This window comes from Lytechinus pictus, chromosome 7, assembly GCF_037042905.1.
Source record: "Lytechinus pictus isolate F3 Inbred chromosome 7, Lp3.0, whole genome shotgun sequence".
Classification (NCBI taxonomy): Eukaryota; Metazoa; Echinodermata; class Echinoidea; order Temnopleuroida; family Toxopneustidae; genus Lytechinus; species Lytechinus pictus.
This window is the reverse complement of record NC_087251.1, coordinates 17,445,388-17,461,273: the sequence shown is the minus strand read 5'-3', so window position 1 is coordinate 17,461,273 and position 15,886 is coordinate 17,445,388. Positions and strand designations below refer to the sequence as shown.

Sequence of the window (15,886 nt, the reverse complement as noted above, 5' to 3'; positions counted from 1 at the left end):
TGCCAATCCTCTGGAATTTTACGCCAAAATGAAAATCAACTTCTGACCGAAGGTAAGCGCGACTCTTGACATCAATATTGTCTCAAAAAGATGCATTTTAACTTCTTTCCACACATTTCTCCGTCAAATATATACTGCTTTTTGATGTAGATATTCTGATCTGCACGGTGATGTCAATGCATTTGTGAGTGGTTGTTGGCGATGTACGTAAAAAACACGTTTATGCACGCCTGTTTTCTTGTTACTGCAATCATTTTCAGAGCGCTAACGTTCGCTGCTGGGTGTACTGCTTTTGAAAGTGAACGCACAACATCGCAATGTGTAGAAGCAGCGCACAATTGATTTCTGCTGTCCATCAGTGATAGCGTGTTTTACGATTGGCTTGATGGGCGTCAGCTGCCAGTGCTGTGTTTATAAAAGGATTAGCGGTGACGGTCTTTGGCTGAAAGGAGGGGATATGTTGAATGTCCAGTTGTAGTAGGTCCATGCTGTGATGGATGTAATATTTTACCCTTTATTGGGGAAGGGGTATCATACATGATTAATTGTATTTTACAATTTTTTCCTCTTAATCTTTTTTTACAGAAGAAGCCACAGTAACAGGTTGGTCTACTGTACTTCATCTGTTCCTTCAGCATTATCAAACATGGCTCTTTTTTCTAATCTTCATACTGGCTGTAGCAGGAATGGTACTTATATGTAAGTCAAATGCGTCTAATCAGCCAAATCAAAGTCTGTTTTATTAGGAGAAGAATATTCCTAAAAGAATCAGATGATATTGGAACTAATTGTACAGCATCATCACAATTAGTCCTATTAGTTTTAAGTTCTTTTTAGACTTTTAATTGTATAATTTTCTAAATACATGAGCTGAAAACAAGTTGTGTCGGTGCAGGAACACCCTTTGCACCACACTTCTGCGCACCTCACTGATGCAGAAACGCCCTTGAGCAATACCCTTATGAGCACTACTAAGGGCGTTTCTGCATGCATGCAATGTGCATAAGTGTGGTGCTATGGGCATTCCTGCACTGACACAACAAAGTGTTGAAATGTTCTCAGAAACTAGGAATATGCCAAATGTTTGAGGATGAATAGAAAATTTACACTTGTTTGTATTTTTCTTGGATCATTTCATGTAATTCAAGTGTTCAGTGTTATTCTTTACATTCAGGCTGCAATGCATTTTAAGATTCTATTCAACATTGAAATGTTATGTTTCCTAGGCAAACGTGACCCTAACTTTGCATGATATGTTTTATTTGATACTTTCAGGCTACCATGTCTTCCTGGCTCCTCGATACTACGTAGCAAGTTCTGGATCAGGAGCTTTCCTCCACAGTCCATTACATCGCTCACCGGCACCACCACCATACTTTGAACAATCACCAGGTAAGTAAACCCATCATACATTCCCTCTTATTCCAATCATAACTTGTTTAGGCAATGAATGCAAAAAATTGTAAAAAATATTTGTTGGGATAGTGAAAATAGCAAGTGTTTATGCTTTAATTTTAAGAGTCCTTGACTCCTTTCTAAAAAGGACATCTGATTTAGAATTCTTTCCTTAATTATGGAGAAAAAGTGAAATACAAAGTTGGCACAATTTAACATGTCCCATGAGTGGTGTTTTGAGCATATTGGAAATGTTTCTTTGGGTAATGAGAAATCAGAAGTGCAACTTATGTAATTCTCATTGAGTCCAGGCTAGCTTATTCTACACCTAGTCTAATCTTCCTTTCATGTTAATATTTTGTTAGCCACTATGTTTTTCTATTTTCATTCAGTCTAACTCATCTTGCTTATATTTATTTTAAGGTTTCTTTTGACAGATAACTCTCACATCGGGTTTTAATGTTAATTTATATTATTTTGTTCATATTCTTCTTTGTTTTTCTCCTCTCTGTTCTCCAGAGTTTACTAATCCATATTTGCCTCGTAAAACCCAGGGGACTTACCCAGCAGATAGATCTAAGTCTTCACCAACACAATGGGGGTCTTCACAGAATAATTCCCATGAAGGTCCATTGAGTTTTACATTTATATCATGCAACCCTCTTATCTGCAATTTGCATATTAGATTTCTAATAAAAAAACAACAGCATGCAAGTTTACCCTAATCTGTTTAAAGCCATCTCATTCAATTCAATATATCCATTTATAATCCACAGAATGTATAGAAAATTATTTAAGTACCATGTATATGTTAGATTTGTATTATGCATCAAGTAGATTTAAGTATGTATTAGATTGATTGTATATGGCGTAGCAAAAGTATAGCAGACCTGCCAACCAGTACGTTTTTTGGCGTATTTAGTACGTTTTTACAACCAAAATACGGCAGTACGTTTTTTCTTTACTAAAATACGTTTTTGTAAAAAGAAAAATATATATATACATTTTTTTTTTTTTAAACAAAATCGTAATTTATTGAGAAAAATCATTTCTATATGTCTCTATTTCATAAAACTTACACAAATATGGTTATTAGATCAATGTAATTTCAGGTAACTTGTTTTTTTTTTTTTTTCAATCATTTTGTTAAAACCAGGGTGAGATATACACATGTTTCAATGTTTTTTTTTTCATCTGCAAGAGCAGTGCGCGTTTTAGCTTGCATGCAGCTTGAGCGCCGCGATGAGCGAGTGCACCACGCATTTTCGTATGAAATACACTTTTTTGGGGAAAAATACAGTTTTTTTTATCACAGAATACAATTTTTCATTCCCAGAGGTTGGCAGGTCTGGTATAGAAGTACTGCATAGTTTGCTGTTTTCTTCTTTATTAAAACAAGCATTTAATTAATTAAACTGCAGGTCTTAATTTAGAAATATAATTAGGGTCGAGTCAAAAGCCTTTAATCGTTGATAACCAACATAAGCATTATTCATTTTATGCCATGTTGTTAACAATTGGACTTTCAGAGGGAAGAAGATAACCATCCCTCCAAATTTACTGGAAATTCACAATTCTCCTGTCCTTGTCCACAATTCCTTTGAAATTTAACTACTTGTAAAATACATTGAAAAATCTAGATTTTCCTAGATGCTAAACTGCAAACATCTTTATATACATTGGGTGAGGGTCATGATTTCGTAAAGAAGAAAATGTGTAAAAATACATTATCCACACATTGAAAATAACTTCTAAAATTATTAATATTCACCTTGTTCAATTAAAAAAATTATAGATGAATTTGCTTTATTATATGGGCAAAGTAAGGAAAGAGAAAGCTGGTATGAATGAAAGTAGATTAACAAAAGCCATATATCTAAATCTTGATTGCATACTGTTTTTTTGTTGTTGCATTTTTACGGGTATTTTTGGTCATGTTATTTTTTTTGTGGTGCTATGTTTATTCCACTTTTTAGTCTTTTGCATGGTGATCAAATGTGGCCCTTTTACATTTATTTAGCCATATTTGCCAGGATTTCGTTTTTGTTGTCTTTCTTGTTGAGAATTGTACCATGAACCACTCCCTGTTTGTATAATTCATGCATCTGTTGATTTCAATTACACACCTTTGCATTCAATTATTGTCTGTTTAACTCATTCTCCTTATTAACAATTTGCTTCATTTCGCCAACATGTATTATGCTGTCACAAGTATACCTAGTCAAATATTTTACTTGTTAAGGTTTATGTAATAATATTATATAGCATATAATAATTCCAATCTGTGCATATAGAAAGAGATGAATAAGGCTTGTTTCCTTTGACCACAGCCCCATGCTGTCAATAAAATTATATGCTACTCTGCAATTGTTATCCAGCTGGTTAAGATCAAACAGGGCACTACTAGTATCAGGATGAGGACTCTTTCATCACAAAAATGGTATCAAAGCAATGTTCAGCTGTTTCAGATAATGATTTCCCATCATTGTCAATGTGTAATGTGTTGGACAAGTAAACACTTGTAAAACAAAACAAAAAAAAACAAAGCACACAGAGGCTCACATGAGAAAAATACTTTTATCAAAGGATATTGCATGTTTGATTCTGACTCACAAATTATCTGGAGAATGAACTTGACTAATTGTTCAATGCATGTTCCAACACAATCCCCTTAATTTTTTTTTAATTGCTCAGAAATTTCCTGATAATATAAGAAATATTAAAGTGGTGCTTGCGCTCAGAAACTCTCTCCAGTTGAAGATTGAATCGCCCCATATTTTAAAGCAAGGTGGAACCGTGGAATGTTACGTATCCTATTGTTACGCTCATGTTTCCACTAGAGCATAACCACTTTCCTGTTTACATCAGAATTTTGCATTAACTGCGATGAAAAATATTTACCTGCAAACACGTTATTGATGATAACCTTCCCAAGTTGAGCTTTGAATGGATTCAGAAATGAAAATTTATGAGACTCAAATGAATTTCATTTCAAGTAGGCAATTAACAACATTACAAATATAATCTTAAAGGTATCAAATAATCATTTGCAAGGTCTTAGATCTGTATTAAAATAAAAAAATATATATAGTAAAATCTAGATGCCGCCTAGATTTTGATCTCTTCTTGATGCCTTTTCGTCAAATGTCTTCTTCATTTCAAATTGATCATTGCTATCTTATAATCTCATCTACCAGGTCTTGAAAATATCTTTGTGTATGGTAATCATGATATAGCTTTGCAAATATGAACAGGTGCTATAAACATAAAAGTGTGTTTCTCATTGTTGAGTGTTCTCTAATATTAACCTGATATTAGTGTTTAATTTAAAGCAAAGTGGCCACAGTTACTTTGCACAGCAGCATGTAAAGTCCTAAACTACAGTTCTCCATTTTTGATTGTGTAGTCATTATAGTATGTGCTTGCTAGAATGATATGAAATATTAAAAAAAAATTATTTTACAACATTCATGCCATAATGTTTTGTCAAGGAACTAGGATTATTTGTAATTTAAAGTAAAGCGCTTAGAAATCTTGATATTAAGCGCTATATGAATACAATATTATTATTACTATTATTACATTTCTAAGTTCTTGTTAGTTATTAATAATTATAAAAAGCCAATAAAAATCACAATATATTTCAAATTGTTTATTTCGTGGAAATGGTTTATATTTCGAGACTGTATAGAGCTCAAGTGCCTATGGGAAGAGGCTCACTGTGTGATTGAGCTACCTGATACACCAAGATAGCACATCATGTGCTGGATGATAGACTATTATTCCTGACCTTAAAGTGGGTTACAGTAACAGAGGTATTCTTGGTTTTCTGGAAGTGTTAGGCTCGGGGCTCAGTGTAGTATTAGTTCGGGGCTTAGTTTTATTGGGATGAGATGTTGAAGCAAGAAAATTTGTCGAAGCACGTCCTGTAATTTATGGGTCCATTGACATGAAAAGTCGGTATCATTAATCCAACCTTTCTTGTTTTGTATTTCATTTCTTATTTAGGTTTTACAGAGTACCAGCAGAGTCCATACAGATCTGATTCAATACGACAAAGAAGGGCAGGGAAATCCCCTAATAGACTTTGGAGTACAGCTTATAGTCCACAAGAAGGAGCTTCCGGTAGTCCTGAATACTAGTGTATCCCCCCAACCCCCTGTTTATGAGTTTCTAAATCATGTCATTTTAATTTGATATCCAGGTCTTTCCATTTGTGCTACAATTGATCCAATCAATCGTAACTCTTTGTAAGATGTCATAATTTTTTCTACAAAAAATTTGCAGAATGTCCATTGTAAGCAAAGAGAAGCATAGTGAATTTTCAAGAAAACAATGAACGCATGAATATACATCATAGTATTTTGAACAAACATGCATAGTAGATGTTGACGTTGCTGGCTGTCCATAGTTGTGATTGATCGGACCAATCGCAACTCTTTTTTTTATGCAGAATATGATAGTGTATTTGTGTTTTTGTCTTGAGGCTTTCCATATTGTGTGTACCAGGTATAGAGATTGTATGCCACTCTAATGTAATATTTTGATGAAGGCCCCATGACACAAAGTGTAATGATGGATTGTACAGTTAATAAGAACATTAATGATCATTGCAGTCAATCATACAAACAATCTTGCGATTAATTGAATAGTTTAGTGTTGCATCGCCCAGAAGAGCGTTTCATGAAACACTCCCCAGGTCATCAGAAATTGTCATTTCTATGTAATAGAAATTGCCTTGATGTATCAAAAGATAATTTTGAAAGCCCATGCAGATATTTCACCTGTTTTGTCGTGGGGGAAAGGAATGCATTTTTCACCTGTAAATGTATGTGTCCCATTCTTTTCTGTTTCCATTTGCATGTGATTCGTATATATATTTTTGAAATTTTCAGTTCGTAAACTACCTTGAATGAAATTTGTGTGTTCGTTTTTCTATGATTTCATTGAATAAGATGAATTTGGGAAAGATCATAAAGACTACAGAGTCAAGCATTTTGTTGCCTTTAAAAATGAGGTTCATGATTTGTTTTGAGAATACCTTGAAATGAGATTCTATGCAGTATTGCCATTACTTTAAGATGGTACTAGATGTATTAGCTCCATAATTGGTATTGGACAATATTTGAGTTTATTTTTTTACTACTTGCCACCTTCTTTTGAGTAAAATCCAAGTGAAATTGAACTCCCACCTCCACAATATTCTCTTTGCTTTTTTTGCAGAAATTTCACTCTGGGATTTGAATTAATGGTGCATCATTTTTTAAGTTCTAAAATTTTTTGAACAATAATAGGTGGATAACTATTTGTGATTATGATGATGTCATTATATAAAACTCGCTATGCATAATGATATACTAAACCTAATCAATTTAAAGTTTCCTAACGATGAGGATTGCTTGACAAAGTTTCTTCCAATAGGCTTCACAAAGAATTGGTGGATTCACAATACGGTGAGCCACCCATTGGTTGCAGTGGAAATGCCAAAATTTGCAATGCCTCATGGGAAAAGGTCGACATCTGTTGTGCCCACGAGTACAGTGTATGCATGTGAATATGCTGCGCTGGCTGGTGCGGCTCGGCTGGATTGCATAAAATCATGCTGTTTACCAGGTGAAAGAGAAATTTGCCACATTTCTTTTCAAAATTTAGATTGTTTTCTGTGGATTCTTCCTCCGCTTTTGCCATATGGTTTTCATTTTTTACGCTCACAGTACAGTACACTAGCACTGTGCGATGCCTGCGCGCAATGTTAACCCTGAAATGAAAAATTGGCCTGTCCGCTGCAACTGATAGACGGTGCACCGTATTGTGAATCCACCAAATTTAAAAGAGATACGATCAATCACTAACCTCTTGTTACGGAGCCCTGATAAGATGTAAAGTCATCTCGTTGCTTACAAATGATCATTTCTTAGTAGTCCGGTAAACCCAACTCGAAAGGTTGACTGGATAAACTTCTCATAAAAAGGGAGGATTTCATTTTCTTAAAAGTACTGAACTAAGATGATGGTTAATGATTTAGTTGTTGGAAGTATCTCTTTATGAGCATTGTTGTATAGTTTTGAAATAAAGTTATTGCAGTATTGTATGTTTTAAAAACATTCCATAATTGCTTTTATGTTGATGGGCCCTCAAATTCACAGTTTGTCTAATTAGTACTCAGTGAATATCATTTGTAAATGAATGTGTGTCATACTATGATTTTCTTATTTAATGATACCTAATTATGGTGTATTCTAAATACATTTACTGTAATTGCGAAAGCGTGCTCCAGCTCACCCAATATTGATTGTTAAACAGGATGTAATGGGTGATTATTTTATGATGCCCTTCATTTTGTATCATTTCTGGAGTGTTGCAAGATACTTGCAATTGATTGCAAGTCAATTTCAGGTCCCCAAATCAATTAAATATTATACAAATAATGAATTTTAATGAGTGCAATGGACAGAATACTTCACGAGGTGAGAGATGAAATGATCCATTCAACGAAGCATAGCCGAGTTGAATGGATCATTCATTTCATCTTTCACCGAATGAGGTATTCTGTCCATTGCACAAATGGAAATAACATTCATTATTTGGTTTATATGACACCTAGCAATTGATTCTTTTTCATTTGAAATTTTGATGCTCATTTGCTCATGCAGTGTGAGGAGCTTGGTCTGTTGATTATCGCGTACATACAACATGCATGCTGCAAACACAAGTGGTGCCTGCATTCTCGGTGCACGCGTGCAATGGACAAATCGTATGGATCCAAAATTGCATGATGAATGGATCTAAAATTGCATGGTTGACGACGTCGTAAAATGGGCTGAATGATTGATATCAACCAACCAATCAAATGACAAGGATCTATCTGGGTGTCATATAACTTGCAATTGATTGCTGGTCTGCTTCATGTACTCACAAGTATATATTGATTTACTGTAGTTGACATTGATCTATCACTTAAAAATTTGCAACTGTAATGTGCAATCGATTGCAAATATTTCTTGCACACACCCTTTATATACGGGGTTTGCCTGTGAAACTTTTTTTGTTGAATTATGTACTTGTATATTTGCATGGTGGTCTGTTATTAAGTTCCATATCTTTCTTGTAAATAAATGAGTTTGTACATATATTTTTGATGGGTGTACTATCAGGAATGAAGATGCAATAAAACAAGGCCTTATTTTGATAGAGCACAGCTAACACCACTTTAGTATACTTTGTGTTTGACTATATATGTTTCTAGGTTGTGGAATGGACACTGAATTTGGCGTTTTATGCGGTTACATAGGTAAATTGCCCTACATATAATTTTATATGAATTAATTACGTTACTTGCTCTAATTAACCAAAATCCAATAGTTAAATGAAAATATTCTATATAGCATTTTGAACAATTTACTTATTTAGACAAAATTTGGCGGCATTTAATTTAGCCAAAAATAGCGCATTAAAGTGAAATTAAATACTAATTTGTGAATTTTTAGATGAAACACATTTTGTACATGAAATCACATTTTTGAGCAAGTTTGGGTTTGACAAGCACGTACAGAATGTTGCATAATATTGTTACTACTACAAACCTCAAACTAATTATATTTATTTTGAAACCTCATGAGCACACACACACAAACGCTTCCAAAAACGTTTTTAAATGCAGAAATCATACATTAACACACTCTGATTTACATTGATATATAACGTGATATTTTCCTGACAAATTTTTGCATATTTACAAAGGTGAAATTGGTATATACATGGACATCGTAAACACAAGAATGATCACAATAAAAAAAAAGGCAACACTTTTTAGCATTGTTTTCTTACAAAAAAGTAATACTGTACAAATATATATGCTCCTTTGTAATTGATGCTTAGACTAAAATGATTTGCCAAAAATTGCCACACTGGGGCCTGTTGCACAAAAAAAATAACTGGCAAATTTTTTGGCAGAGTTTTTCAATGTGTTACTGTCAATGACACAATTTTGTTTGCCAGGGATTGTGTTTGTTTGCCAGAATTTTTTTTTATGGCAAACGTTTTCTGCAACAGGCCCCAGGTATTCATCTGAAGAATTTCATAAAGTACACTAACTAGGTTGTGATAAATGGAAAAACAATTGTGGAAAAGATTTCATGTATCGGTTCAAATATTTTATAGAGTTCTATAATTAGTTTTAAATCTTACATGAATTAAATCATGTTTGCTGATTGGTTTAAATAGCATCATGAGACCAGACATATTCTCACTATTTTGTGATGATGTTGAAAATGAAACACCCACTGAAGAAAAATTACTTTTCCGTGACGTCAATAATTGATGTCATAGATCATTGACACAGATCGCGCAATCTCTGGGCGCAGGCACAAAATCTGCATTCCGCTGAGCGCGTAGCTTCAGGAAAAGTAGGTCATTCAGTGCAGCGCATTATCTATATTTTGGTTCATATTAAAAAACAATGAACTATGTGCACAAGTACAGTATTGTACATTATACAACTCCCTAGAATGTTCTGTAATCTGATTGGTCCAAATCGGACCACATGATATTCAGCGAATTGCACTATTGCATCCAAAATGCACTCTGATGTCATACCAAATGCACTACCCTGCACTCTGACGTCAGAGTGCAGGATAGTGCAAGGTCTGGAATTATCTTGAATTTAGGTCAAATATAGCATTCGGGGCAACTCAGTAACATGAGGGAGGGGTTGTATAAAACAAACAATGCATGCATTATTGTGCATAGAGGACCTAAATAATGAACTCTGTGCTCGACTCGCCAAATGGATATACTGCACTCCATTGGCTCTTCTCGCACATCGTTCATTATTTGGCCCTGCATGCACGCGTTTACGTGCATTATTTGTATAATATGTGATCACCTATGTCAAACCCACAATAAATGTGTTTATCAAAGTAAAAGTTCAATGGAACCTGAGATACATAATACAAAATTGGTTGAATTTCATGACTTCACACTTTTCAGTAGAGGAATATCAATCTCCAGAAAGATACTCTCTCCAAATTGTGTGGGTTATGTTTGGTCACATACAGGACAAGGCACTTAATCATTTAGTTTAGGTGACACAATTTAACAGAAAGGAAGCACCATGATGTACAGCCAAAATAACAATGAATACATATAAAACATCATACAAATTGAGTTTGAACAATGCCCCCTACCAATTTTAACTGACAAGGAAAGAGCACAATCTAACTACCTAATAGTGAGTTACTATTAGGGCGGGATTTAGATAGCATGCCCCCTTTGTTTATCATATCAATACTGAGCAATTCCGATATATACAAAATTGATAAAAATATGTTCAAGGATTTTCTTTTTGCAATGAAATTGTAAGTAGCAGATGTGATACATGGTGAGGGATCTTGGAATTCAATTAATTAAAAAGGATTTATTATGTACAAAACAGGCCTCCAAATAGGATTTTTGAGGAGCACATTTTCAAATAGGCCACACAGCAGGGTACTAAGGCCAGTAGGCCTAATGAGTTATTTGAGGTAAGCTTTTATGAGAGAACAAGGACCTAAACTTTGATAAAAATGAGAAGGGCATCATGACCACTAATTGGGGCCTTTAAATACAAACTGTTGTAAACAATCCAGTTGTCACAAAGAAAAAATACAATCAATAATATTCCCAATGCAGACATAATCCTATCATGGTCTAGTAATTTTAATTAAAATCACACTACACAATAGTTATGCTAATACCATGTTTTGATTTAAATACAAGTAATATCAAAATATATACAATGCATGACTACATTTTTCTCATTTTGTACAGTGTTAATATGTTAACCTATCAAGGAACAATATAAAAGCTGGATTGCTATAACAATAAATCTATTTCAAGTTTGAACGCACCATTTTTCTACGATTTATATTAACTTGGTCTTTTTCACATATATTGGGATAAACCCATTTGGTCTACTATCAATTTGGTGTACCCACTTAGTCTAATAGAGTACCAGGCCAATGATACATTGACTTCAATGGGGCTAATTATGTATTCATGAGGTCATATCTAAGGCCCCCATGGACTGATTCCCACCAAATTTGGGTTGTAGAGGTATTTTATCATTTTATGTCATTTCGGTACTCTATTCTCATTTGGTCTTGTGGCCAGCTGGTCTAATTTCAACTCTGTCAAATGAAAACGATGACCTAGGATTTGACTAAGCGATAAGTCAACAAAGCAGGTGTAGACCAATTAGAAATTAACTTTTTCTACGGCACGGTAGCATTCAGTAACATAACACTCTTCCCTACCACATATGTGATTGTGGTCAAGCTGATCACAGCAACACTTATGAAATTAATTTGAACAGTTCTTTGATATGAAATTACAACACTTTTCTTGAACTTCCCTTCTTCATTTTTTACAATCTGTCTTCAAAAACCATTATTAGAGGTCAATACTTTGGCTGTGTACTGTTTCAGATACTTGCATCTGCGACTGAGGGATGAGCTTGCACCAACATTTATATATGTTATATACACATATATGTTACTGTGAAGATCCATTAAAAAACAGTCCCCCTTCAGAAAATTGTCTACAGTTCAGCACTGGAAAATTTTTATCATGTTACTTGTCATAAAACACAGGCCCCCTAGATGAGGTTGCAAATTACTTCTCTCACTATGGCCACTGGAAGAGATGAATTCTAGTGATTCAAGGCAGTGGCTTTTGCTGCATATAGTCTGCACATCAGGCCAAATATATTATTACCCAGCGCTTTACCTAACCACATTCTCACAATTATGAGAAAATATTTAGTTACTATTTAAGGACGTTCCACAGTTAAATTGAAATCCATGTCATTGTCACCAAATTTTGCCCGGAGTTTCTGTAGTACTTAAATATTCCAAATATGCAGAAATTTACATGGGTTCATATGCTTGAGTTTTTGCTATTGAGCCTTGAAGTTTACTCATTTGAAAGGTCTCAAGAAGTACGCAATAAAAATAACTTTGCATTTTAGACCCTATGAGAGCACAGCGTTGAGTTTAAACCTCTATTACTCAGTCAAAATCAGTCTAAATTTCACAAAATTTTACATCATAGTTCAGACTTATATACTTGAGATAAAGAATCCACTTATATTGATATTCCTTCCCTCTTAAAGAGTAGCAGCACATTCAATTTTGAAAATAAGGTGTGAAAGACGACAAAAACATATCTAAAAAAAATTGAAATTTATGTAAAAATTCAAGAAATACAATAAATGCTACATTTTATTAAAACCCATGTCATTTTCACCAAATTTTGTACACTAAAGAGGTGTTAATATATTTAAAACTGGGGGTTCATGTGCTTGTTTTCAAACTATTAGTACTTTTGTTGAGCAAATATGCTTTTAAAAATGCGAAAACGTGTCAAAAGGCATGTATCTACATAAAGGAAATTCTACAGCACTATCCCATTTAATCAAACTCGAGGTCATATTCGTCATACTTCGCAGCACTGCAGAGTAAAGTATTCTGAAGGGATACAGGCATTTAAAAAGTGGTCCATAGATTTTTTTCAGGTAATAGCTTCGTAAAATATCATATCAAGATTTGCTGTTAGAGTGCCAATGACTGGAAAAATGAACTGTTACCTGCAGCTGATTACTCAACCTGTTCACTTATTGTGACATCAACACACATGGCGTAAAATTATATGCGCAGATAGGGATGCCCACAAACTGGGGAACGTCCTTAAATTGAAAAATTGACTTTCAAGTATCATTCCTTTTATATAAAAAGAATAGTCAAGATTAATATAGAAAGTTTTGTACCTCAATGGGTTAATCTTCACAGAAATCAAGAATTGATGCAGGAGCAAATGTTGGGTCACTACTCTCAATGAAAGCCTTTATACTTTAATTCATATGTAGTAAGGAGAAGTGTTTGCCATTCAAGCTTCAAGTTAGTGCCTTGTGAATGTTACTGTTACAAGAGGGCATTTACGTTGAACTGAAGTTCTAATTTTGTTGAAGGATCAACATATTGCTCTAGCTGTCTCCTTAGGTCACCAAGATGAGGGAGGTCAGAGGGGTCACAACTCGGCACATTAAGTAAGGTATGAAAGAAACCCTTCCAGTTGGCCTTGCACTTTCTGCAAAAAATAACAAGCACAGTAATGTTTATTATTCATCAAACCATAGTAATTCACATCATAGGAGATGATTATTAACAAGTAATTATACTGGCAAAAAAAGATACAAATGGAACACCTATGGCAGTCTGGATGACCTCAGTGGCTGTTTTATTGTCTTTGGAAAATTTTGGTGTCCTTCTCCATTTCCCCCATTTGTGACGTAATAAAAAAAAATGTGCTTTTCCAATTGAGATGAACAGATGAGATGTATTAATAGACCAGTATTTTTATTTTCATTTTGCCTCCGACGAAGATTCTGTTAGGATCGAAAGCTTAGGCCCCTTTTTGACTTTCCAGTATTTTTATTGATAGAGAAGATTGCTCTTCAACCCTCTCTTCACATTAAAGCTTCCCAACATGTATGAAGACTACTGGTCCCCAAAGAAAAATTGCCAATGAATTCTACTCAATTCATGAAAATGTTCATTCATGTATTTTTTTACTTTTGAAGCCCAAGATTACGTGTATGTGTGAAAAAAATGTCCTCATGTTGTACTTTTCTATTTCCAGGATTTTCTTTAAATGTATAAACTTTTTATTGATTCGCACTGCATATGTTTCCATAAATTCTGAAAAACTTCTGAATACTGACCTTGGGACTGTGGATGTCATTTTCCAGATGCCTCTCTCTTTGAAGACCTTCATGTACTTTCCGAACATCATGCAATGGATGGTGCCAGCAATTCCATAATAATCAACCTGGAATATTCAGATCAAAAGCATTGTAAATATGACGAGGATAACATGCTCCACAAAACAAAATATTACAGACCCAAACACTTTCTGAAGCCGGAGTCTTGGATCCTAGAGCAGGTAGCATTTAAAAAAACTACTGGTGTATTGGACTGTCATAAAATGAATAACATCTCTTACTACACCATTCCTCATGAAAAACTTATCAGACATGCATGAGAGTGATGGTGTCATAATCTTTCCGAATTGGGAACAAAGTCAAGCACTCTCATAATCACACATCCCCAAATTTTTTCTTATGGAAATTTTTTCTCAAACTCTCCTGAATCTTGCTGATCTGGACAGCATATCATCAACATTTGTCATGACAATTTTCCCTGAATTTCAATTGGTGTCTGACTGTTATTATGGTAACTGTTGAATAAAACATCTCACTGGTTCTTTCGTGAAAGGCTCACCAAGGCTCCGTAACACAAAGCTTATCAATTTATTGTACATCTGATATGTAAAAATGAATGCACATAATGATCACCATGTCATCATAAATAAATGAATGAATGAGTGAATGAATGAATGAATTAATCGCTGAGCTCTGTGTTACAAGGTTATATTGAGCCATCATCATACGCACCTGGTATGTCCATGGCTGATTAGACTGCATCTCTGTACAGTTGAACCCACTGGTCTTACATTTGGCTGTGAACGTTGTACCCTCAGGGAAGAGGGTCATGTCAATGCTACGCCCAAAGTCAATCAACTTTATAAAGTTCCCAGAGGAAGCATCCTGATTGCATGTTGTTTTCTCATCATTTCTGTAATAGAGAGAGAGAGAGGAGGGAGGGAGATTGAGTTTTACTAGTTTTGCATGGCATACTGACTGATAGAAAACTATATTTTCATTTCCCTTTACAAAGGCAGTTGCAAGATAAGGTTTTTGATCCCCAAAGGCTACTAAATGGCCTGCATGAAAACCATTTACCACATAAAATTTGATCAATTTAAAGGGAAAGTTCAACATGAAGAAAATTTTGTTTTAAAAACAGCATAAAAAATAATAAACAGTATTGGTGAGGGTTTATGGAAAATCAATAAAAGATTAAGAAAGTTATTAGAATTATGAATTTTGGATTTGTGATGTCATAAATCAGCAGCTGCCCATATGTTATGTAATATAAAATGCATAAATTTCAATTTTCGATGGTTTGTGATGACTTGTGAAATGATTTGTCTATTGATATACTGAAAGTACAGTAAAAACCACTTACAATTTTCTGAGAAAATGACATTGCACTGAATTTATTTTTACCATGTGTAAGAAAGCTGCTCGCATATGATGTCACAAATCAAATAATTAAAATTCTAATAACCTTTTATTCATTAATGGATTCTTCTCAAACCTTCTGCAATATTTTTCATTATTTTTTTTACAATAAATTTTTTGTCAGGGTGAACTTCCCCTTTAATACTATTATCATAGACTACAAGACAATGGTAACTGTCAGATTCTTTCATATTGACTGATGCTTGTTTCCTTGAGAAGCTTCCTTACAGAACTATTATTACAAACAAATGAAAGCAAAATTAGAGGCAAATACATTAGAATCACATACTGCTTTCATGCCATTATCATAAC

At 34.2% G+C, this 15,886-nt stretch overlaps 2 protein-coding genes across 4 annotated transcripts in view; one reads left to right on the top strand and one right to left on the bottom strand.

The window, feature by feature from the left end:
* LOC129264849 (nuclear pore membrane glycoprotein 210-like) overlaps positions 1–8,598 on the top strand; it is a 51,303-nt gene extending 42,705 nt beyond the window's left edge. The window contains exons 40-43 of one of the 3 annotated variants that reach the window (XR_010294106.1): positions 586–699; positions 1,276–1,392; positions 5,404–6,217; positions 7,940–8,598. Coding sequence is in view for 2 of the 3 variants with exons in the window: in XM_064102112.1 (XP_063958182.1) it covers positions 586–699; positions 1,276–1,392; positions 1,915–2,022; positions 5,404–5,537 (473 nt within the window). In the remaining variant the exon portion in view is untranslated. Of the gene's footprint in view, positions 1–585; positions 700–1,275; positions 1,393–1,914; positions 2,023–5,403 lie in introns of all 3 variants that reach the window. The other 2 variants (XM_064102112.1, XM_064102113.1) reach the window with 2 other exon arrangements.
* Positions 8,599–9,079: 481 nt separating this feature from the next.
* Positions 9,080–15,886, bottom strand: part of LOC129264850 (uncharacterized) — a 28,761-nt gene continuing 21,954 nt past the window's right edge. The window contains exons 19-21 of the mRNA XM_064102114.1: positions 14,885–15,065; positions 14,153–14,259; positions 9,080–13,518 (exon numbers count right to left, since the gene is read on the bottom strand). Of these exons, the coding sequence (XP_063958184.1) occupies positions 13,353–13,518; positions 14,153–14,259; positions 14,885–15,065 (454 nt within the window). The 3' untranslated portion in view covers positions 9,080–13,352. The remainder of the gene's footprint in view (positions 13,519–14,152; positions 14,260–14,884; positions 15,066–15,886) is intronic.